Source organism: Phyllostomus hastatus, unplaced genomic scaffold (genome assembly GCF_019186645.2).
Source record: "Phyllostomus hastatus isolate PE091 unplaced genomic scaffold, TTU_PhHast_1.1 phas_contig_1187, whole genome shotgun sequence".
NCBI lineage: Eukaryota > Metazoa > Chordata > Mammalia > Chiroptera > Phyllostomidae > Phyllostomus > Phyllostomus hastatus.
This window is the reverse complement of record NW_025333544.1, coordinates 11636-34562: the sequence shown is the minus strand read 5'-3', so window position 1 is coordinate 34562 and position 22927 is coordinate 11636. Positions and strand designations below refer to the sequence as shown.

Sequence of the window (22927 nt, the reverse complement as noted above, 5' to 3'; positions counted from 1 at the left end):
AAATATTTACTCTCCAAGAAGATGGATGTCTCTTTTTTCATTATTTCATATTTAACATTTATTTAGTAAGGCCTGACTGTTAGTACTATAGTGAGCAAAAAAAAGGAAACTGGGTGTTTTCAAAATGATTTTTAAAACCATGAAATCTTCAAAAACCAAACAGACTTTTGTCAAACCCAGTACACAAGCCCTGGTGTGACTTGTGCCCTCCCCCAAGGGGGCTTTGTCCTGGCTCAAAGTTCTCAGAAGCAGTTTTAAATTCAGTGTGACAGAGAGGGAAGCAGTTCTAGGTAGTGGGGTCAAGAGCAGACATCCAAGGGAGAGAACAGGGAGAGGTCTGAACAGAAGTCAGGAGCAAGCTGGCTGAGAAGACGGCATTTTAGGAGCCTAAGAACCAGAGGCTGGGCTCTTGCTGGGAAGTTCACTGAGGCCAACTGTGCAATAAAGTCTACAAATCCAGGTAATTTTAAAATAATTGTAATCTGTTTCTTCAAAAGTAATACTCTTTCATTTAGAAATCTTAAAACTTGCCTTACAGGTAAGAGAACAAAATCAGAATGAAACAAATAGCATGAAAGTTGTCAACATTTTGGACTTTCATCCTCCTTGTATGCATAGTTTACATAGTTAAATCTACTTCATGCACATCTCTGTACTTGATACTTCAGTGTGATGTAGCAGTGTATTAATTCCCCATTTCATTATAATACTGCATAAACATCATTTGTATGCATTATTTATACTATGTGTACTTTATCATGTTATAATAAGCTACCCATTCATTGTAACTGACATAGTGAATTGTGGTGATTTTTCAGTCCTGGGTCATGGAACAGCTCTCCAGCTTTCTCTATTACTAACAATGTTGCAAAAACATCTTTGCACATATCTTTTTTTGACTAGCTAATTTACTTAGGATAGAAGGCCAGGAACTGAATATTTTTTGTATTAAAGCTATGCTCTATTGTGAAGCTCTTATCTCATATTTCCAAGCCAGGTTCTCCAAGGGCTGTGCCCCCAGGGTGTGTACTCTCATGGATCGAGCATAGAAGTTCCTTTCTCATTGGCTGGGGCAGCACAGGACACCACATTAAAAATGCTAGATAGATTGATGAAGGTGATATTTCATTTTTAATGTATATTTACTTTGCACAGAAACATAATCTTTATTGAGGTATAATTGGCATAAAACACTTCTTAGTTCAAGTGTACAGCATAGTGATTAAATATTTGTGTATATTGTGAAGAGAGCCCCACAAGAAGTCCAGTTAACATACATTTAAGGTGTATTTCATATATGCAAGTGAGGTTGAATATATTTATTAGTAATTTGTGGTGTTTTTCGGGAGGTTGGGGGGATGTTTGAATGCACTGAATCAGGCACAAGCAGGAAGGGACTTGAGTTTAAAACAGAGCTAGTAAGAATACAGAAATTAATCTCCCAACACTTGCCAGAATCTTTTGATTAAATCTGCTCTAATTGTTAGGGATATTAGATGGTAGAAAGGAATTGGACAAACCCTATCCATTTGTATTATCACAACATGCTCTTAGAATGATTAATCTTTAATTATTTTCTCTGGAAGCTATTTAATGAAATTCTAACTGTAGGCCCACCTATATTTCTAAGTTTGAATTAATAAATTAAAAAAGCCATTGAAATGTAGGCATTATTTGCCTCCTGATGTGATGAAATAGGAAGTAAACAACCCACTTAAAGAGTACTTTTGAAAAAACTAAAACTGCACCTCAGCAAGCAATTAGATCCAACGCCCATTTTTAGGAAGTTCAAGGGATGAGGGACAACCTCAGGGAAACCACAGAGGAACCAATAAACCAAATCCAGAATGTTGAACTGAGGCAGGGTACTGAGAAGCTATGAAAATTCCTTGGCAAGTGGAATGGGGAAACTCAGACAAAACAATCATACAAAGCCAGGTGATTTGAGCAATTTACAGCCAGCTACTGAATCACAAGGTCTTGTCTTCCCTAACCAAGGACACTTAGGAGCAAATGATTTACACATTCCAGGCCTTGCCAGGGCAGACCTTCTCCCTCTGATCCCTACTTCAAGGACATTCGTTAAAGATGAAACTGACCAGAGAATGACCCCGACCTCACCAAAATGCACTCATTTTGATGAATCAACATATTGAAGGGCATAGCCAGAAAACTAACTAATATTCTGTTAAGACCCTATCCTGAGACCTGCCAAGGATTCCCACACCCTGTGAAAAGATTAAAGCCTCAAGACAAAGGACCTAGTGTGGGCTCTCTCTGGAGCATGCACACTCCTTTGCTCAGGCACAAACTGTTTACTTTCTTTTTCTTAAACTCTAAGGGCCCCCTCCCCATCAGACTTGCAGCCAGGGGAGCAGCAGGCAGTTGCAGCTCATCTCAGCCTTACCCCCTGAACTTGTCTTCAAAGTCCTCTTTTCTCTGGCCTTCCATGGACTAAAAGCAGCCTTGTCTTGGCTTACTTCTGTCTCTGTGCCTTTTACTTCTCAGTGTGTCCGTGCAGCCTGCATGGCTCACTCCTTTTCTGTAATGTTTCTGGGGAGCCAAAGCAGCCCCGCCTAGGCTCTCCTGTTGACACTTGTGCCCTAAATCCTTCCTTTGGTTCACTGTCCCCAGCTCTAATAAATGTACTTGCAAAATCACTTGGACTCATGCTGTGAAATCTTTCTTACACGAAGTCAAGAACCCACAAACTACAGGCTGGCCAAGGCAGGCCTGCTCCTGGGCTGATCCCCATCTGGTAACTGACCAGTAGAATGTTCTCTAAGACAGCTGATCTGATTCATGCAGTAAACCAAAGAATATTTATGTGTACATGCATACAGATAAATGTAAAATAATATTTCTCAGACAATCAGGAAAATCTGAATATGGACCAAACAGAAGATGTTGTTAACACATTATTATTAATTTTGTAAATGTGTTCATAGCACAGATGGCATCACATCATCAGGCGAAGAGTCAGTTATGTAAGGATGAAGGATGTAATACATGGGCTTGGCTTTGCTGTGCTCAGGCAGAGCAAAAGTGGGAGGGAGATGGAATAGTGCAGGTAAAACGCTGACAATTGTTGAAGCAGGGTGATGGGCACATGGATGGAGGTTCACCATGTTATTCTCCATTTTGTGCATGTTGTAAATTTTTAAACAAAATACAGCAATCAAATACCAACAGAAAATCACTTCTAGAATGGCAGCAGAAAGACCTCTGAAAATGTGATCCCCACAGGAACAACTAAACAATGGCTAAAATAGTCAAAATCAATTTTTAAAAACTATGAATTAACCAAAGACAAAATCCAAGGAGTACTGATTCAAGAAAAATCAGTGCACCTCATTAAGAGCAGTGAGTCATGTGGCATCTTAACTTGCCCTGTTCCCATCCTTATTTTTCCAGCTCATCTAGTTCCCCAGGGCTTCCCAAACAACTAGCATTTCCTCAATAGTCCCGGAGCTCTGCTGGGTCGGGCATGGTCTAGCCACCCAGGGTAGGCAGAGATGGGAGCATGGGCTGGCAGACACCAAACACCCTTCTGTCTGCTCTGCCCAGAGTGAGCTGATACAAAGCCCCAGATCTCAGCTTCCTGGGGTGGGGCTGGGGAGGAAAGAGTTGATTTATGCATCCAGTGCTCCATCTGCTCAGGGGCTGATAAAGAACTAGCCTCTGCCTTACTAGTCTTGAAAGTCTGATGGATTTAGCATGGTGTAGCTGTTATAAGATAGTTCATGTAAGCCCCCAAGGTAATCACCAAACAATTACCTATTGAGGTTATACAAAAGAAAAAGAATCCAATGGGTATCACTACAGAAAATCAACAAAACACAAGGAAGACAACAAGAGAGAAAAAGACACATTCCTGAAACTAATACAAAATAACAATGAATGTAAACTGTAATTGAGAAAAAAAGAAAAAAAAAGACAGATGAAAGAACAAGATTAACAGAAGACAACCATCAAAATGGCATAGTAGAACCTTCCCTATCAATAACGACTTTAAATGTAAGTGAATTAAACTCCCCAAAGGATAGAGACTGAATGAGTGACAACGAACTAACAACAAACAGTACCAAGACTGAACTATGTGTGTCTATAAGAGATTTACTTTAGATTCCAGAGCACAGAGCACTTAGGCCAAAAGTAAAGGGAGAGAAAAAGTGTGTAAATAAAAACCAACAAAGCGAGTGTGGCTATTCGACCAAATTGCTTTAAGTCATAAACTGTAAGAAGACAAAGAAGAGCATTATAAAACAATAAAAGGGCCCAGGCTGAGGTGGTTGGAATGTTGTATTGTGGATTGAAACTTTGCATATTTGATTCCTGTTCAGGGCACATGCCTGGGCTGCAGATTTGGTCCCCAGTTGGAGAGAATACAGAGGCCAGTCCATAGATGTTTCTATCTCTCTCCCTCCCTTCCACTCTCTCTGGAATTAAAAACAAAAACAAAAACTACAAAATTGAATAACAGTGTCAATGTACCAGGACAGCAGGAAGATATAACAATGATAATATACACTGCCCCCACATCAGAACACCTAAATATATAAAGCGAACATTGGCAGGATTGAGGGCAGACATAGACAGTATCTGGACCAGGAAGGAGGCAAGGATGCTCCCTCTTGCCAACTCAATTCAACATGGTAAGAGAAGTGCTAGCCCCAGCAGTTAGGCAACAAAAAGAAATAAAGGGCATCTAAATCAACATAGAAAAATAATTTGTTGTTTTTATACACTAACAACAAACTACCTGAAGAGGAAATTAGAAAAACAATCCCATTTGTAACAGCACTAAAAAGAATAAACTATTTAGAATAATCTTAACGATGCAGGTGAAAATCCTCTATATGAAAAACTACAAAATAATGAAAGAAATTGAAGATGCAAAGAGATAGAAAGCTTTCTCATGTTCAGTGGAGATGTATGTCCACACAACAATGTGTACGTAAATGTCATCAAGAGGTGAAAAGTAGAAAAAGCCAAGTGTTCATCAGCTGATGAAGGGATAACCAAAAAGTGGTATACCCACACAAAGAGATGGCATTTAGTCGTGAAAAGGAATGAAGTACTGATAAACGTTACAACATGGATGAGCCCTAAGAACACTGAGCTAGGTGAGAGAAGGCAGTCACAAAATGCCACATACTGTCTGAATGCAATTACATAAAATTTCCAGATAGACAAATCCACAGAGACAGGCAGTACTTGCCAAGGGTTGGAAGGAGGGAGAATGGGGACTCGTTCCTAATGAGTATGGGGGTTTCTTCAAGGATGATGAAAATTCTCTAAAGTTGTATAGTGGTAACAATTCTAAGAATATACTAAATGCCTCTGAATTGTATAATTAAGGGGGATGATTTTATGGTATGTAACTTATGCCTCATTAAAGCTGCTAAAGGCAGTAACTGTACTGTTAGCTTCTCTCTGAAAATTCTTTTAATGAAGAAAATCAGCTTGTTTAACAAAAAGAGTGAAAGGAGATGAGTGCAACGAGACTCTTTTCTGTGAAGCTGAATGATGGATACTTCATGCCTGTTCTGGGACTTGGCACCTCGGCTCCTCATGAGGTAACTGTAATGGCACTGGAGACGGAAGGGGACAGAAAGGGCCCTGCTCAGAACTAGTCACTGTGTGCATTTGGGGAATTCAGAGGGGCCTTTGTTTGTTTATGGTTAGTGTGCCTTCTCTCCAGGTTAGGCTATTTTGTGCAGGAAGCCAGTGCTTTTCAGATATCATAGGCATAAAATACCTGAGAATCTAGTTAGAGATGTAGCCTTAGGGGTTCCACCCACAAAGTTTCTGATTGAATGGATCTGGGAGAAAGCTCAAAAGTGCATGTTTCTAGGGAGCTACCAAGTTATCCTGCTGCTGCTTGTCCAAGGGCCACACTTGGAGCAGCGTTGTATCAAGGGAGATGGGAGGGCATCACCTTCCAGCAGTTGCAGGTGGGCGAGTCTGATTCTGTTATTCTCACCTGCTGTGCAGTTGTAGCCATTTCACAGTCTGTGAGAAGAAGTGGAGCCCAGTTGTCATGTAACCACAGGTCAGAGACTTCGCAGCAGGCTTCCCTGTGATGAAGTTTCTCTGTGAATTCTGATGTCCGCCCAATTGTCCCTGTCAGTTGCTACAAAGACTATCGAGAACAATTTCAGCAAAAAAGGACCTGGAGAAAGAGAGACAAGAGTAATGTTAGAGTTTTGGAGGTCTGAGGTGGCTATAGTCTCTGTGTGCCAAGGGGAGGGCCAAGGGGCCCTTGGAAATTCTCTGTATTTTTGGAAGACTGAATTGCACACGTGTTTCTGGGTCAAGCACTGTGACCTTGCAAGAGCTCAGCTTCAGTGCTTCTTGCTGAAGTTTGTGGTTGTTTAAGGAAAGCTGTAGGGTTGGTTCTGGAGCACGAGAGCCACGTGGTGTGAAAGCTGAGGGCTGACTGTGGCAAGGACACCGGCACAAAGCTCTGCTTTCCTTTGATTTGGCTCTTCAGTCTGTGGACAGTCTGTTAATCGCCCTGAGACTAGTTACACCATCAGGAGTTGAAAATTTAAAAATGTACCTGAAACCTTTTAATGATAGAGTGAGGTAGAAGAGGGTCATGGAGAGGGAATAATTACGGATAACTTAAAAAGTTCAGCCTGGTGGCCAGGAGAAAAGAAGGCAGCTAAGAAAAATAACCAAGTTGTGAAGGATAAATGATCACTTAATGACCAACTTAGTAACCCACCAAAATTATGTGCTATTTGAGTGAAAAGAGTTTATTTTCTTTTATATTTTTGTCCTTCCTTCGATGTGTTTGAAGTGTTTGTCAAGTTTACATAGGTAAATTACTAATGTATTCCATCTAAAGTTACATCTTCATTGCATTGATAGATAATTTTTAGCTTTGGATTTCTGAGTTGAAATGAGTTTAATAATCTCTGATAGAGTGAATTAATTTAGGGATGTAAATATACCGGTTGTGTAAATCTATAGATCACATAGAGAGTATAAATCCAGAGGTAGAGTGTTAAACCCAGTGATGTGCTGGGTCCACCTCTTAGGTTCACAAGATTCAATTGTGAGCATTTTTTTCCCATATTGGTAGCTTGAAATTAGCCATGTGGGGAGTATCTGGACCATAAAATTTAGACTTTTCCTCAGAGTCAGTTGTTAAACATTTACCACTTGTTGGTTACAAGTCAACAGTTAGCTTTGTCACTTCTAGCACTTAGTCCTTAGAAAAGCAATAGGTTCTGTTGACTAGCTCTGCTTATGGAATTGGTCATGCATTCCTGAAGTGCAGTGGATTTTTATTTTTTATGCTTTTCTAGGTTGGTAAGAGTAAGGTGGAGGGCGCCATCGAGACAGCAATTGATGTGGTCTATCGCCACATTGATTCGTCTTGTGTATACCTGAATGAGGAGGAGATTGGGAGAGCCATCCAGAAGAAGATTGCCGATGGCACTGTGAAGAGAGATGACATATTCTTCAGTTCGAAGGTGCTCTGTAGAGTTGCATATGTATCTGTAAGAAGCTCACTCTTTGCTGAAGAGTTTCTTGGCAAAGTTCTCCTCTCATTGGTTTAATTTTGATTTACTCTTGGACCTTGGGCTATGGTAGATGGTTTAGGAACATGCTGGTTGGGAGTGTGGGTTCTGTGGTCAGATGTCCTGTATGTGAATTGTACTAAATGTGCGACCTTGGACAGAAACTTATTTAAACTTTGTTGTAAACTTTGTTGTATTTACCTCACAGGATTTTCATGAGTGCTACATGAAAGGTACATATCAAGCTTTTAGAAAAGCATTTAATATATTTTAAATGCTAAGAAATACTGTTTTTCTGTTGATGTTATTTTAATTTTTCAGAAATGGATTTGGCTTTTCCAACTCAGATATACTCAAGTTTTGACAAAGTGACTTAATCTTTCTTAGCTCTAGTATGAGGAAATACAAGTGAGTCAGGAAATGGAAGTTTTTGGAAACTAACAATAAGTTTTAGTTCTTTAATATTCTAGACATTTGACTGTGAAATTTGTTAATGAAGAAAAGTTTATTAACCTCTCTAAACTATAGCCATCACATCTCATTCAATCTGTGATGTGGTCAATAAAATCATTAATTTTTCTCTCCTATGAAGTAGACATTATCTCATAAAATAATATAAGGATGAAATTATTCTTTATAAAAGTACTTACATACTTTTGTCTCCCCATGACTGTTTAGATGTGATACCGCTACCACACGACCCTTCATTGTCTCATGTTTTAATCCTCCCTTCATAGATCCTGTTTGTTTCCATATCCCCCCAAATAAAGTTCGTGTTTAAAAAACAATTTACCAGTCCTATCTCAGATACTTGTAACTTATGTTTGGAGGTGGCACTCAGGAATATGTTTTTAATGAGCAAACCAAATAGTGCTTTTACATTCTAAAATGGGAGAACCTCTGTGTAGAACACATTTTCATTGGCTACATTTTTGTCTTAATTCTGTATGAAAATAAGTTGTCATGATCCAGAATTTAAGAGATTCACCAGGTTATTTGTCACATCACATCTACAGTAAGTGAAGTATGGTTGTGGATGCTTATTTACTATTTTATAAATCTCTCAGAAAGATTTTTAAAGAAATAATCTCACACCCCTTCTCCTTTAAACATTGCAGCTGTGGCTCACCTTTTTCCGCCCAGAATTGGTCCAAACTGCCCTGGAAATGTCGCTAAGGAAACTCCAGCTAAGCTATGTGGATCTTTTTCTTATTCATTTCCCAACAGCTTTGAAGTTTAGAAAAAGTTTTTTCCTTTGGTTATCAATATAAAAATTGTTGCTGAACACCAGAGACAATAAAGCTTGCAAAAATGAGAAGAAATATACATAACACTTTAAGGTTCCTTTTTTTTTCCTGCAACTGTGTCATTGTCAATTGACTATTTCAGCCTCAGAATGACAAGAGTTCATTTGTTTCAATGGTTTTGTCTCAACTTGTGGATGCCCGTTGTCTTGAGCCCGAAGCCCACGTGCACTTGTGCCTGGGGGTGTCCAAGTGTGAGGTCCATTGAGGTCCAGGAAATTCAAAGAGGATGAGACTTAGCCCTTGAGATGCAGGCAGGATGCCCTGTCTTTGGACCACCTCCCAGTGAGGGAGGGGAGGAAGCAGGCCCAGGACCAAGGAGCTTGGCTCCAGTCCAGGCCCTCTCTAGAATGGTGTCCTGGGTGTCTCAATTTGTCTTTCACACAAACAATATTTATCAAACTTTTAGCAGTTAAAAACATTTCTAAGAGGTTCACTTCCTAAATGTACTTCCCTTCCCTTTATCCTAAACTTAAAATTCCTTTCAAAAATGAGGATAGATTGTTCCATTAGCCTCAAGACTTATAGGCTCCAAACAGCTTGGCTGGAGGCAGACTTAGCTTTATATTGTACAACCTCTCCTTCCTTCCTGTGTTCCAGCCTGGGGAGGAGATTTTCCCAAAGGACTCCCATGGGAAAATCATTTTTGACACAGTGGATCTCTGTAGCACGTGGGAGGTGAGTACAGCTTCTGTGCCTTCATGGAGAGGGGACAGGCAGGAATTCAGCCAAGATGGATCTAGTTCAATTCTGTCACCTGTGTCAACCCAGGTAAGTCCTTGAATGCCCCTTTGCCTTGGTTTTCACAAGTCATTTGTTTAATGATTCAGCACATAGTTATTAAATTCCTGTGATGTACTTGGTACTTGGTACTCTAAGTAGTCAGACACCATTACTGAATAAACCCAAGGTCTCTGCCCCCAGGCAAACTGAGAGTGCAGGGGCAGGGGCGGGGGTGGAAAACAGATAGGTAATTAAAAACAGATTGGGTAGTGCAGGCCTCCTTGAGAAGGTGACATTTGAGCAAAGACTTGCAGAAAGAGGGAATTGATTATATGAATATCTGGGTGAGGAGAGATAGAGGCCAAAAGAAGGCCAAGGCAAAGTTTGTAAGATGAGAGACACCCTACCGTCTTTGAGAAACAGCAAGAGGGCACGTGGGATGGGATCAGAGGGACTCCAGTGGCCAGTACTAGGAAATGAGGGCAGAGAGAAAACAGGGCCACAGTCCTGTTCCCCATGCTGCAGCTGCTCTGCTTCCTGCTCTCCTGGTGCTTGTTTTGCTGTCACTCAATCCAATTTTTCTAGGTGTTCAGCTAAAGTCATCCTGGCTCCTTGAGCTGTGTCCTGGCCACTTGCATTCTCTCCTTACTCTTATCTTCTTACCCATGTTTTCCTAGTGTTTTTTATTCTCCTCACTTGGCCATTTTCTTCTAGGTGTATTGACACCTGAACCTTCCAAGACCTCTCTCTCCTGCTCTGGCACATATTCTCTCCCATCCTCAGCCCCCACTCTCAGTGAGCTCCCATTATTGAACTTCTCTAGCCAGTTACACAGATGATGCCTCCTAACCCCTTCCTCCCCAGGCCCTGGAGAAGTGTAAGGAGGCAGGATTGGCCAAGTCCATTGGTGTGTCCAACTTTAACCGCAGGCAGCTGGAGATGATCCTCAACAAGTCAGGGCTCAAGTACAAACCTGTCTGCAACCAGGTGAGCCTCTTTAATACCCCTCTGACTTGTCCCTCCTCTTCATCTTACTTTTTCTCTCATATCCACAGGTCACCAGTGGCACTCCCTCTCATTATTGCACCTTGGGACCCCAGCTGCTTCAAGAGAACAGAATGTATTTCAAATTGTTGAGGATAGTTCCCAAGGCCATGTCACTTGTTTTCTTTTTAGTTTTTCATGTAGCTATTTGTTCTTCAAAAATTTTATTTTGGAGTTTTACTAAATCCATAAAAATTGTGTTTCTTTTGGTTTCTTTTTTTAAAAATTGTTGTTCAATTACACTTGTCCCCATTCCAGCCCCCCTGTTACTCTCCCGGGCAGTACCCACCCCCACGTCCCACATTCAACCTTCCCCCACCCATTGTCCATGTCCAGGGGTCCTTTGTACATGTTCCTTCACTTGACCCTCCCCCTTCTTTCCCTTGCTACCCCCCTCTCCCCTCCCCTCTGGTCACTGTCAGTTTGTTCTTTATTTTCATGTTCTGGTTATATTTTGCTTATTTGTTTGTTTTGTTGACTAAGTTCCATTTATAGGTGAGATCCTATGGTATTTGTCTTTGACCACCTGACTTATTTCACTTAGCATAACGCTCTCCAGTTTTGGGTGCATAGGTTCTTTTGTATTGGTATTTCAATATTCTTAGGGTATAATCCCAGCACTGGATTTGTCAGGTCAAAGGGCAGTTCTATTTTTAGTTTTCTGAGGAAATTCCATAGTTTTCCACAATAGCTATACCAGTCTGCATTCCCAACAGCAGTGCACTAGGGTTCCCTTTTCTCCACAGCTTCCCAACACTTGTTTTCCAAGTGTTGTTTCTGATGGCCATTCTGACCAGTGTGAAGTCAGAATGGCCATCACTGTGGTTTTAACTGGCATCTCTCTGATGGCTAGTGATGCTGAGCAACCTTTCATATGTCTGTGGGCCCTCTTTATGTCCTCTTTGGAGAAATGTCTATTCAGTTGCTTTGCCCATTTTTTAGTTGGATTGTTTGTCTTCCTGGTGTGGAGTCATGTGTGTTCTTGGTATATTTTGGAGAACAAACCATTGTCCCAGGTATCATGGGTAAATGTATTTTCCCATATTGTTGGTTCCCTTTTCATTTGCTGATGTTTTTCTTAGCCATACAGAAGCTTTTTAATTTGATGAAATCCCATTTGTTTATTCTTTTCTTTATGTCCCTTACTCTAGGGGACGTATCAGTGAAAATTTTGTGCTTGGGATATCTGAGATTTCCCTGCCTATGTTCTCCTCTAGGACTTTTGTGGTTTTGCAACTCATATTTTAGTCTTTTATCTATTTTGAGTTTATTCTAGTGTACAGTGAATGTTGGTGGTCTAGTTTCATTTTTTTCATGTACTTGTTCAATATTTCCAACACTGTTTATTGAACAGACTGACTTTACTCCATTGCATGCTCTTGCCCCTTTTGTCACATACTAATTGACCATAAAGGTGTGGGTTTATTTCTGGGCTCTCCATTGTGTTCCATTGATCTATGTGCCTGATCTGGTGCTACTACAGGGCTGTTTTGATTACAATGACTTTGTATTCCTAAATACAACTTTTCTGGTATTGTGATCCCTCCGCCATGCTTTACAGCACTCTAGGTTACTTGTAGATTTGGTGGTCTATATTACAAATGCTTCTGCTTGGCATCTGTAGGTGGAATGTCACCTGTACCTCAACCAGAGCAAACTGCTGGAATTCTGCAAGTCCAAGGACATTGTCCTCATTGCATACAGTGCCCTAGGCTCTGATCCCAAGAAGGATTGGTAATAATTTCTAGAAAGTTATTCTCACTGTAAATGCTGTATCTTTTGGGAGAAATTAAGGATAGACAGCAAGAATAATTCATGTCTGTCAACCCTTTCCCTAGCCTACATTGTAAAGTCTCAATAAAACTTTACCAAATAGTACCACTACTGATGAAGATGTTCATAAATTTCAGAAGGTTTGTCTTTGAAGGGTGACAATGCCATCCCAAGCCTTGATTCTGACACTCAGTAGTTGAGTGATGTGAGACAAGTAACCCCTTCTATAAATTGTAGTTTCTTTATCTCTTTAGTGGAATATAAATTATGCACCCTGCAGGGGTGTCCCAACTGTGGCCCAGTGGCTACATGTGGCTCAGGGTGGTTATGTATGTAGCCCAACACAAAATCATAAATTTAATTAAAACGTTACAATACTTTTTTGTGATTACATGTGACAATGTTTTCAACATGTGACCCAAGACAACTCTTCTTCTTCCAGTGTGGCCCAGTGATGCCAAAAGTTTGGGCGCCCCTGTGTGTTTGATGACAAAACTGAGAGAATTAATTGAAAGCATTTGTGTGAAATAGAAAGTTCTTATAAAATAGCTAGTTATTTTTTATGATGGTGGTCTTTGGGTTTCATTTTGGATAACAATTGTGTCTTTCTGAGTTATTTGACCTTTTACTAAATTTGTCAGAAATGTTTTAAAAGTGAGAAAGAAAATCTGTTTCCATTTCTGCCTTACATTCTCTGTTGTTCTTCTCTGGATTCACCAAAAGACACAAAATAAGACCTTGACATAGCCAGAGGCTAGTGAGGAAGATTCTAGAGGACTAGCAGTGTCGAGCCTGAACAAGCAGACCCTAGTGAAATGGATATGCAGCCTCAGACACACAGCATGTCTGCCTCCTTCCCAGGGTGAACAAGGACAACCCAGTTCTCCTGGAGGACCCAGTACTCAATGCCATCGCTGACAAGCACCAGCGAACCCCAGCTCAGGTGGCCCTGCGCTACCAGCTGCAGCGGGGGGTGGTGGTCCTGGCCAAGAGCTTCAGTGAGAAGAGAATCTGAGAGAACTTCCAGGTGCATGGTAGGGCTGTGGGCAGCAGGCACTGACAGGCACAGCATTGCCTCTGGTGCAGGTTATTGGTGAGGCTCTCCATGTATGTTGGTTGGGGCAAAGCTTGTCTCCTTGTACTCTGTGCATAGTAGTGCTGTGTTTAATGGTTCTACCCTCCAACTGCTGCAGCATGGGTGGAGGGGTATAAAAAAGGACACTAAACAGGGTCAGGTTTGGTCTCAGTCCTGGTTTTTAACCCAGCTGCATGACCCTGGGAAAATCATGTCTTAATTTCTTCAGCTGAAAAAGAGGGAGTTAGATGAGATGAGGTTTGGGCTCAAAAATTTCTAGGATTCCTTTGCTGCTACCACAGTCACCTCATAGAAGTCTCTGAGGGTGACCTGAATTGCCAGGGAGTGAGCCCCAGATTTGTGACAACCTTCTCATAAACCTACATAAACTCCTGCTTGAATTTGTGTGTCTGTGTCTGGGGGTGGGATGGATAGTGGGGGGTAATTGCCTCAGGGAAATTGAGTTGATCTTCTCACATTTCTGATAGGTTTTTGACTTCCAATTGACACCAGAGGATATGAAAACTCTAGATGGCCTCAACAGGAACATCCGTTATTTTAATTTTACTCTGTAAGTAGTTTGTTTCATTGCAGATTCTGGAAGCAGGACAGTGAGGGGATTCAGCTTACTCCAGTCCTCCAGGAAGAGTCTTCTCTTCCTTCTTGCTTTAGGGAAGTTGTGGGAAATCACGTTTTCTTCAAGCCCTCAGACCACCTTTTCACTGTCACCCTCGTGTTCCTCTGTCCTAATGCTGCTTAAATTCCGGGATCAATCGATTTACTATCATCCTTTGCATATTTCATCACCCCTTGCCCTTCTGTCTCCCTGTCATGCTCACTGACCTAAGTCCCATCTCTGCTCACATCATCACTGTTTCCCTTGCACAAGATGATTCCTTGAGGCTTTCAAACATGTGCTCTCTTTCCATAAAATCCTCTCCTGATTTGACCTCACTCCCCAGCTACATCCCACTTCTCCTTGTATAGCAAAGCTTCTTGAAGAGGGGACTTTTGTGCCCCCAGTGTCCCCTCTACACACACACACACACACACACACACACACCTCAAACATGCTGATGTTACAGTCAAGTCACTTGCCGCTCTTTGTTCTCCCTGCTTCTCTACTTCATCCCCACACACAGGATCTAATCCACAGGACCACAGGTTCCATGGTTGACCTGGTCAGACACCCCTCCTTGAGATATCTGGTGGCCTGGCACCTCACTCAGAGCAAAGGACAAATTCCTTAGACAACCTACATGAGCCAACAGGGTGCTCCCTCCCTCCGTCTTTGCCTCCGCATCCTACTGCTCTCTCCTCTGACTCCATGAGCCCCAGTGGTCCCTTGCTGCTTTTCACAAGTGCCAGGCCTGGCTCAGGGCTTTGCACTGGCTGTTCTCTCTGCCAGCTCACTCCTCCTCCTGGTAGCTGGATGGTCTCTCCTCCACCTCCTTAAGTCTTAACTCAGATGTCACCCTCCCAATACCTTCTCTGGCACTGTATCTAAAAAGGCACCCTGCCTGCACTTTCTTCCCCTCCACCCCCTTTTATTTTACTTGTGGCAACTACACCTATAATTAATATAACATATAGTTTACTAACCAATTTGGTTACAATTTTGGACCACAGAATGTTAGATTGCTAGGACAGTTCCTTTAAAGAGCTACTCTTTCCTTGTATAATCAATGAATATTGGCTGAATGGATAATATAACAGAAGGATAGAAGGTTAAGAGGAAGGGAGAGTAGAGCAGCAGGTAGTATTCCTTCACAATATCAGTAATTTCAATTAATATTTATTCAGTGATTCAGTATTTTCTATCTCAAACATGGTTATATACATAGAGTGAGGTTACTTCCCTTGCTAAGGGAAGCTCTCTGTTGAAGTGACTTATTTCATGACCACTGTATCCATTCTAGATCTAATATAGAGATTTTCACCCAGTAAAGTCAACGATGAATTATTACTGATGCTTGGAAGAAACTGAACACTGGTGATATTTTTATCATCTTCCTCACCATTACCTTGAAATATTTGTTAGGTTTATATGTTAAACCAGTAGGTCATTGTTTTAAAGGAAGGCAGCATTCATTTAGGTCTTCCTGGGAGGTAAAAGCTCAACACCAATAGTTCTGTCTCCTTAAGCTGTAGAATTATATACCTGCAATAACAGACTACATTAGTGTATTTTTATGTAGATGCTCAAGTGTCAGTAAGTATATTTATTTCTAACAATGAGTTTACTACAGTGTGATGCAACTGTACAGGGTTATTAGAAAACTAGTTGTGTTTGTACTTCTCCAGAAAGAAAAGTATCTTACTACTACTCATACTTGAGCCAGTTTAAAAGAAGCCTCTCTTTACCCAGCCCAGAAACAGTCACGAGACTAAGGATCTCCTTTTTCTTTTAGTTTTGCTGACCACCCGGATTTTCCATTTCATGATGAATATTAATGACAAGTGTGTGAGGATGCTCCTGTTTTTAAATGTGGCCCAGGGTTGGAGATCATCTCAAGGATGAGAAGGTGTCTGTTGTGTTCCATGCCTCATACCTCAGTCAGTCACAATAAGGCTTGTGTGTCTGGGTCAGGAAAGAAGTCTCTAAACCCAAGTTTTTTCCCCAAATAAATAATGATAAAATTTGACAACAAAACCTACCACTGCTTTGGCTCTTCTGTGTGTTTGTATGTTTGTTTTGTTTTGCTTTTCCCCCTGTGTCACTGAGGCTGAAATACTGACATCCCAGGAGGTGATCTTAGCAGATACGGGCTCTCAAAAAAAGCTAACAATTTGCTGTGCTCCAAAGTTTCAAAGTCCACTCCTGTCTTGTCCTATAGTTCTCATTTTACTTTCTCTCTGTTTTATGAATTTGCCACTCTATAACATTCTATCAGTTCCTTGAAGGAGATTTAACACTTAATATAAAATTTCTGAGATGTTCAGATTTCAATGAAAGATAACTCATAATAGCAAGAAGAAGGAAGGAATAAACTGAATGAAAGACAAGCAACAGAGGCCTGTACCAAGATGACCCAGACATGAGAATCATCACAGGTCTTAAAGCAGCCGTCCTAATACAACTGTTTCAACAGCAATTGCAAAGAAAGTTGGGACAAATAAAAAAGAGAAAAGTTCAACAAAGAACCTTCAGAGGAACTTCTCCAGCCTGAGGAGAAACGGTTCCGATGGAAACCCAGATGGGCGATGAGGCTGGAGTGCAGGGGAAATGGCACACCTGTCGGGAGACGCATGGGATATTTCCCTCCTGGCTGAAACTCGTTAGAAGAACACTGACTGTGGAAAGGGGAAAGAATAAGGTTTTGCTGTGCATCACATCTGGAGGAGGGAACACTGTAACAAAGCACAGGGCAGGGGTGATGGAAGTGCACTGCTTCCCGGTGCTGCCACAGGAGCCAGGAGCTCCCATTTCAACTCCAGGGAGGAGTGGGAGAAATCAGCTGGGTGTACCTGAGAGTGGCCCTTAAACACCTGCTGGGTAGGTAGGCCAGGCTGTCTTCCAGTAGACCCGGGTCCCCTGATGTGGTTGAAAAAAGGGCCTGGATACCTAGCTTCCTTTTCCTGCCTTTCTCCCTAATTTCCTGCTTCCCTTTCTTTGCCAATTGCCCCTGATGTCTGTCTACAACAACCCTGCCCCCCACAAAAAAAAACATCTCCTATTAGGCTATTTTCTTTGTTGCTGGGTATGTCTCTAATTTTCCTGGTATCCTTGGGTTTCCATTTCAGTGAAAGGAGAGAAAACCCAAATGGGACAGTTATTCATTGAGCTGAGCCACCTCCCCCATCCTAAAGCCATCAGAAACAGAAGCCAGCCATCTGACACAAGTGGGCCCCTTGAAAGGGACACCTGTGTAACTTTTCTCTTGGGACCTGAGTCTGCAGGCCCTGGAGTGGGAAAGACCTTCCACAGAAGGCAGGTTGTGCAGACAAAAGCAGGGCCCCAGGGAGGAGGGCCTGTGAGGCAGGAGCTGCAGAGCGCCTTCAAGTGCCACATGCACAGGGGTGTGGGAACTCATGGGGAACTGGGACTGCTGTCCAGGTAAGAGACCTTTCACACTGGTTGAGAATGTTCACAGTTTTATTTGAGTCAAACTGCTGACAGTCTCTGGGAAGCAAACCCTCCACCCATTGAGAAATGCTCTGGAGAATGGCAGCTTAGCACCTTATTTTATACGTCACAGTCAAAAGAGGAGGCATAAGGGGTCACCAGAAGTGCATTGGTGATAGATGAGGAGGCGGGAGAAAGCAAAGCTGGGTGGGTGGGGGGCCGTCTGGGTTGGATGAAAGGTAAAATGATAGACACAGACTTCTTTTACACAGGTGGGTACAGAATAGTTACAGTCAACATTTAACACCATCACAGTAACAGGGAGGGGGTTCATGGTGTCCCCCTGGTATGGTGTCTGTGCTGTGAGGGGTCCAGGGAAAGGAAATTCCACATTCCTCAGGCATGTTACCATAGATGCCAAAAGGTAACTGACAGGCTCAGTTAAGGTAAAGTTTGACCTTTGTTAGGGAAAAATACTGGCCTAGGACATGACTAAGGACAAAACCTGCTTTTAATTAGACAGTCTGAACTTCAGAACAACCTGTGTGGTGACTTTGTGTCTCTAAGTTTGAAGGCTGCTTCCCAGGCCCCCCTGAGCCTGTCAGGTTTTGTTTGTGGCCCCTTTGCTTCCAGGTAAACTCTGTGAAACTTCCTAAGCTTTCCAATTCCCTAGTGTTTACTTATTTTTGCTGTTGTTTCTTTCCTCACAATGACTCACAAAGTGTTTAAAAACAAAAGAAAACAAAACAAAACCCCTTGAAATGGAACAGGCATTGCAAAGGCACCTTCTACCAGCAGCTGCTCATTGAGCTTGGACATTAGTGGGTCTCTTTCCCCAGCTGGTGGCAGATTCAGCCAACAGCTCTGAAGCTGGCTGGGACCTAAATCAGCATTGCAAAGACAGGTATATAAATTCACTCTTCATATGAAAAGATGCTCAGCATCACTAGCCATCAGAGAGATGCAAATTAAAACCACAATGAAATACCACCTCACACAGATCAGAACATCCATCATAAACAAATCAACAAACAAGTGCTGGAGAGGATGTGAAGAAAAGGGAACCCTAGTACACTGTGGGTGGGAATGCAGATTGGTGCAGCCACTGTGTAAAACAGTATGGAATTTCCTCAGAAAACTAAAAATGAAACTGCCTTTTGACCCAGCAATTCCACTGCTGAGAATATATCCTAAGAGCCCTGAAACACCAATCCAAAAGAACCTATGCACCCCAATGTTCATAGCAGCACAATTTACAATAGCCAAGTGGTGGAAGCAACCTAAGTGCCCATCAGTAAGTGAATAGATCAGAACACGATGGTACATTTACACAATCAAATTCTACGCAGCAGAGAGAAAGAAGGAGCTCCTACCCTTTGGGACAGCATGGATGGAACTGGAGAGCATTATGCTCAGTGAAATAAGCCAGGTGGTGAGGGACAAATACCATATGATTTCACCTTTAACTGGAACCTAACCAACAAAAGAAAAAAGCACACAAAATATAACCAGAGACATTGAAATTAAGAACAATCTAACAATAGCCAGAGGGAAGAAGGGAGCAGACAGTGGAGAGAAAGGTGTTCAGGAACTACTATGAAGGACACATGGAGAAAACCAAGGGGGAAGGTGGAAGCAAAAGATGGAGGTGGGTTTGGCTGGGGTTGGGGGGAGTGGTGTGGAGAAAATGGAGACAACTGTAATTGAATAACAGTAAAGTAATTTTAAAAATTTGCTATTCAGGATCCATATTTGACTATATGCTTATAGGATGAACTTTATTTGTAATAGAAAAACAATACTTTTGAGGGTTTGCTGATCATTCTCAGACATGCATACAGCAACAAAATTCAAGGCCACCTGAGCTGTTTCCTACTGGGGTGGAAATAGGTGATGCTGTGCCTTCTTTCTAATCCACCAGCAGTTCCCTTGTTAAGGGACATGAGGGCAGACACACCACAGCTCTGTGCTATTCACTGACCAGCAAGGTGGACTTGTTGGCAGAAGCAGAGAGCATGTCTGGTGCCAGGGCAGGTAGTCAGCATGTGTCCTAGTGGCAAAAAGGCTGATGGACTGAGTCAGGAGCCACAGTCAGTGTGCACTGCAACAGTCACCCAGAGCTCACTCATGCTACATGACATCCCGAGCTTCCTCCTGTCTTTCAGGAGAGGCAGTATCAGTGACAGCAGAGTTGAGGGCTTCTGGACACTGTTCCTGACAGATCAGACCCCTCAGTTAATCTCTGTTTCAGTGATTCCCCTGCTTAGAGGATGGCCTGCCTGGGTGTTTCCCTGGACTGTGCTCCCCTTCCCCTCTGCTGGGATGCCCTCAGGCACTCCCGCACCTGCACCTGCCCATCTCACCCAATGGCTGCAGAGTCTCATCTCCCCAAACATAGCCAGTTCCACTGTGAACTTCCTTTCTTCCCACATGTCACACTTGCCCTCATGTTGACCTGCAGGATTACAGGTGCCCTGTGGGCCTGGGGCTAGAGGCCAGTGTCCTCCTGTCACACCATCTATTCACTGCCATGCCTCTCACACTGGTCATGTCCTGATGCCCATGCTGCACACTCTACTTCAAATCTTATCACTCCAATCCTTGTCTAGATGCTGGCAGCAGGCTTGAAATGTGGTCCCCTCCTCCATGTGTGTCCCAGACCCACCCCCACTTCACCACCTGCCAAAGTTTTCATTCTGAAATGCTTATAAAAGAGGTAAGAAAACTATAAAATACTACCAGTGGTAATGAAAAGTGTATTTTTATTTTATTTTAATAGTCCTCTATAGTTTCTCTAATGACCTTGTGATATTTTTAATCAAAAAATACACATTTGATCCCTAGCTGCTGTGGCTCAGTGGATTGAGTGCTGGCCTGCAAATCAAAGGGTGAACAGTTTGCTTCCCAGTCAGGACACATGCCTGGGTTGTGGGCCAGGTCCCCAGTAGTGGGCGTGTGAGAGGCAACCACACAATTATGTTTCTCTCCCTTTCTTTCTTCCCTCACTTCCTCTCTCTAAAAGTAAATAAATAAAATCTTAAAAAAATACACATTTGAGAAAATATTGGGTCATGATTAGTTATCCCTAAATTACACATTTCAGAGAGAGAGGAACAAAAGGAGACTGAGGTCTCTGAGAGTCATGGTCAGGTGTCCCTTCCCAATGCACCCGCACACCTCTGTTTCAGGGAGACAACCTGGTGTCAATGAACACAAGAGGCTCAGGATCTTATGGCTGCCCATTTGGAGGCCCATCAGTGTCATGAAGATGCTGCTGGTGAGCCCAGCTTACCTCCCACGTGTCTAGGAAATCGGTGTCACTTGGGATCACCATGCCACTGTGATCCAAGGGCAAGTCTTTTCCTCCAGGCTGTAAGGACCAGGGGAAAGGAGCTTACTGGGGGCTGGTGGTCACCCCTCAAGACAAGCATGGATGAAGGGAGAATGAGATGTGGGGAAAGAATGCTGGGCCCTGGGCCAGAAGGTCTGGCCCTGAGCATAGCCCTCACACCACACTGTGGGACTTCCCTTCTCCAGGCCCCAGCTTCACCTTCACAAGACAAGGGTTGGGTGGATTGGTGGCCAGCAAGGTCACTAGCAGCCTGGAAGTTCACTGCCCACCTCTCACTGTCAGGAAAGAAGACCTGGAATCCTTGCCCATTGTCAGAATAGCATTTAGCAATTTCAGGTAAAGAAGAGGGAAAGGGGTTTGCCTTCTTATCTCAAGAGCTCAGTCTACTTTCTCCAAAGTCCATTGTGAGGCTCTTTTCTCCTTTTCTTCAGGTGCCCATGGTGTGAGAGATAATGAAGCTAGAGATACCAAGGAGCACAGGAGGTGCAGGGCTCTGAGAGAGATTGACAGGGAACAAGGGCGTGCCTTAGGATGCTTGGAGGTTCTGACGCTCCATCTTCTGCCCTGCCACTCACAGCTGTGTGTCACCTGTCACAGGGCCAATGGTCTATGACACATGTTTGTTTAATGACACCTATTTTCTCTTGAGGGACAGTGAAGAGAAATCTAACATTGCAACCTGATAAACATTTTAAAGATTTTTCATGATGAAGCATCTACATGTGCCACTTCAAAGTCACCTCCTATGTTGACATTTCTCTCAACCACTAGGTATCTGGCCTTCTCCTTGGAGCTGACAACCCTGAGAGCCCACTGCAGAGATATGCTCAAAAGTGAGGGCCAGGCAGTGTATCACATGCCTAACCTGAGTGTCAGCGTCTGGGCCCTGATAATAATACTAAATCTTACTGTGCTCAGTTGCACCATCTGTGCAGTGGGCAGAGTAACAGCATCCACCTCCTAGAATTGGTGTGAGGATTACGTGAACCATATGTATGAAGTGTGCAAAACAGTGCCTGGTCCAGCATTAAAATAACAATAAGAGCCAACATCAAGAGTGACCCAGCTGTGGTTGCTACTTTAATCTTACTCTCTGGGTGCACTGAGGTCACAGACAGAAACCACTGCTGACTCCTTCTCTCTCATCTTCAGTTGTCCACTAATGTGATAGATGAGCAGTTGCTACAGCCTTTATTGAAATTAAACACCAAGCCTGAAAGTAAAGCTGTACTAGGAATGAAGTGGTTTTTGTTGTTTAATGTCAAAAGGAACCTGACAGCTGGGCACACACCATGAGCTCCTCAAACACGGTGCATACATAGGAGATGCCTGTGTAGACGTCACCACCTGCAATGTAGGCAGAGTGTCCTTTCAAAGCTCCCCAGTGCCACCTGTGTGACTGAGCCCTTGGTCAGGCAGGTGCATGGGACATCCTGACCAAGACCCACATGGGACTGAGGCTGGGAGAACAATTAGGCAGGGGGATAGGGCAGGGAGGGCTGTGTGTGTGAGATACAATCAACAGAAGGGAATAGCACCAAAAGGAGCAATACTCTCTCTCCAGAACCCTCTGCTCCCTCTGCAGGTATTGAGCAGGTGTCTCCCATGTCACAAAGCAGCCATCACTCTCCAAAGAGAACATAGCCTGGGGGAAGAGACAGGGCCCAGGCATTTCCTGGGACCCAGGGAGTGATGTGAGCAGCAGCTTCACTCAGCTGATGTCCTCTGTCTGCTTCCTGCTTTCACCTAGAGACCTGTGGAAACATGGATTACTTTCTTGGCTTGGAGGAGAAAGGACTGGCTTGGAAGCAAAAACCACTAGAAGTGAGAGGTCCTCGAATCCAAGTCTCTCCTGATCTGAGGGATTGAGCAAAAAAAATAAAAACAAAAAAGCAAAAACCCCAGCCCATACATATAAAGAAAAAGAACAAGAGGAAACACTCATGGACATGGGTGATTGCCAGGGTGAGAGGTTGGGTGGAGGTGGAGGAGGGTATAGGGGAAATAAATGGTGATGGATGGTGGAGACTTGGGGTGGTGAACACACAATACAGT

At 42.9% G+C, this 22927-nt stretch overlaps 1 protein-coding gene across 10 annotated transcripts; it reads left to right on the top strand.

The window, feature by feature from the left end:
- Positions 1 to 221: 221 nt before the first annotated feature.
- LOC123824859 (aldo-keto reductase family 1 member C1-like) lies at positions 222 to 16107 on the top strand. Of its 10 annotated transcripts, none has more exons than XM_045848292.1 (10): positions 239 to 460; positions 5458 to 5579; positions 7320 to 7508; positions 8654 to 8717; positions 9435 to 9610; positions 10427 to 10549; positions 10618 to 10746; positions 12231 to 12340; positions 13241 to 13322; positions 13943 to 16107. In XM_045848292.1, the coding sequence occupies exons 2-10, from the start codon at positions 5493 to 5495 to the stop codon at positions 14027 to 14029; spliced, it is 1047 nt and encodes a 348-aa protein (XP_045704248.1). In that variant the 5' UTR covers positions 239 to 460; positions 5458 to 5492; the 3' UTR covers positions 14030 to 16107. The 10 variants fall into 10 exon arrangements, with proteins under 10 accessions (XP_045704291.1, XP_045704280.1, XP_045704248.1 ...); XM_045848299.1 differs by having other exon boundaries at positions 243 to 460; positions 8654 to 8770; positions 9440 to 9517; XM_045848266.1 differs by having other exon boundaries at positions 243 to 460; positions 8654 to 8770; positions 9440 to 9610.
- Positions 16108 to 22927: the final 6820 nt, after the last annotated feature.

Excerpts from the sequence above, each read along its gene's own strand:
- LOC123824859 (XM_045848266.1), top strand. The coding sequence starts at position 5,493 with ATGAGTGCAACGAGACTCTTTTCTGTGAAGCTGAATGATGGATACTTC. Across the intron at positions 10,550-10,617 it reads ACAAACCTGTCTGCAACCAG|GTCACCAGTGGCACTCCCTC; the intron begins GTGAGCCTCTTT and ends TCATATCCACAG. Across the intron at positions 13,323-13,942 it reads ACCAGCGAACCCCAGCTCAG|GTTTTTGACTTCCAATTGAC; the intron begins GTGGCCCTGCGC and ends CATTTCTGATAG.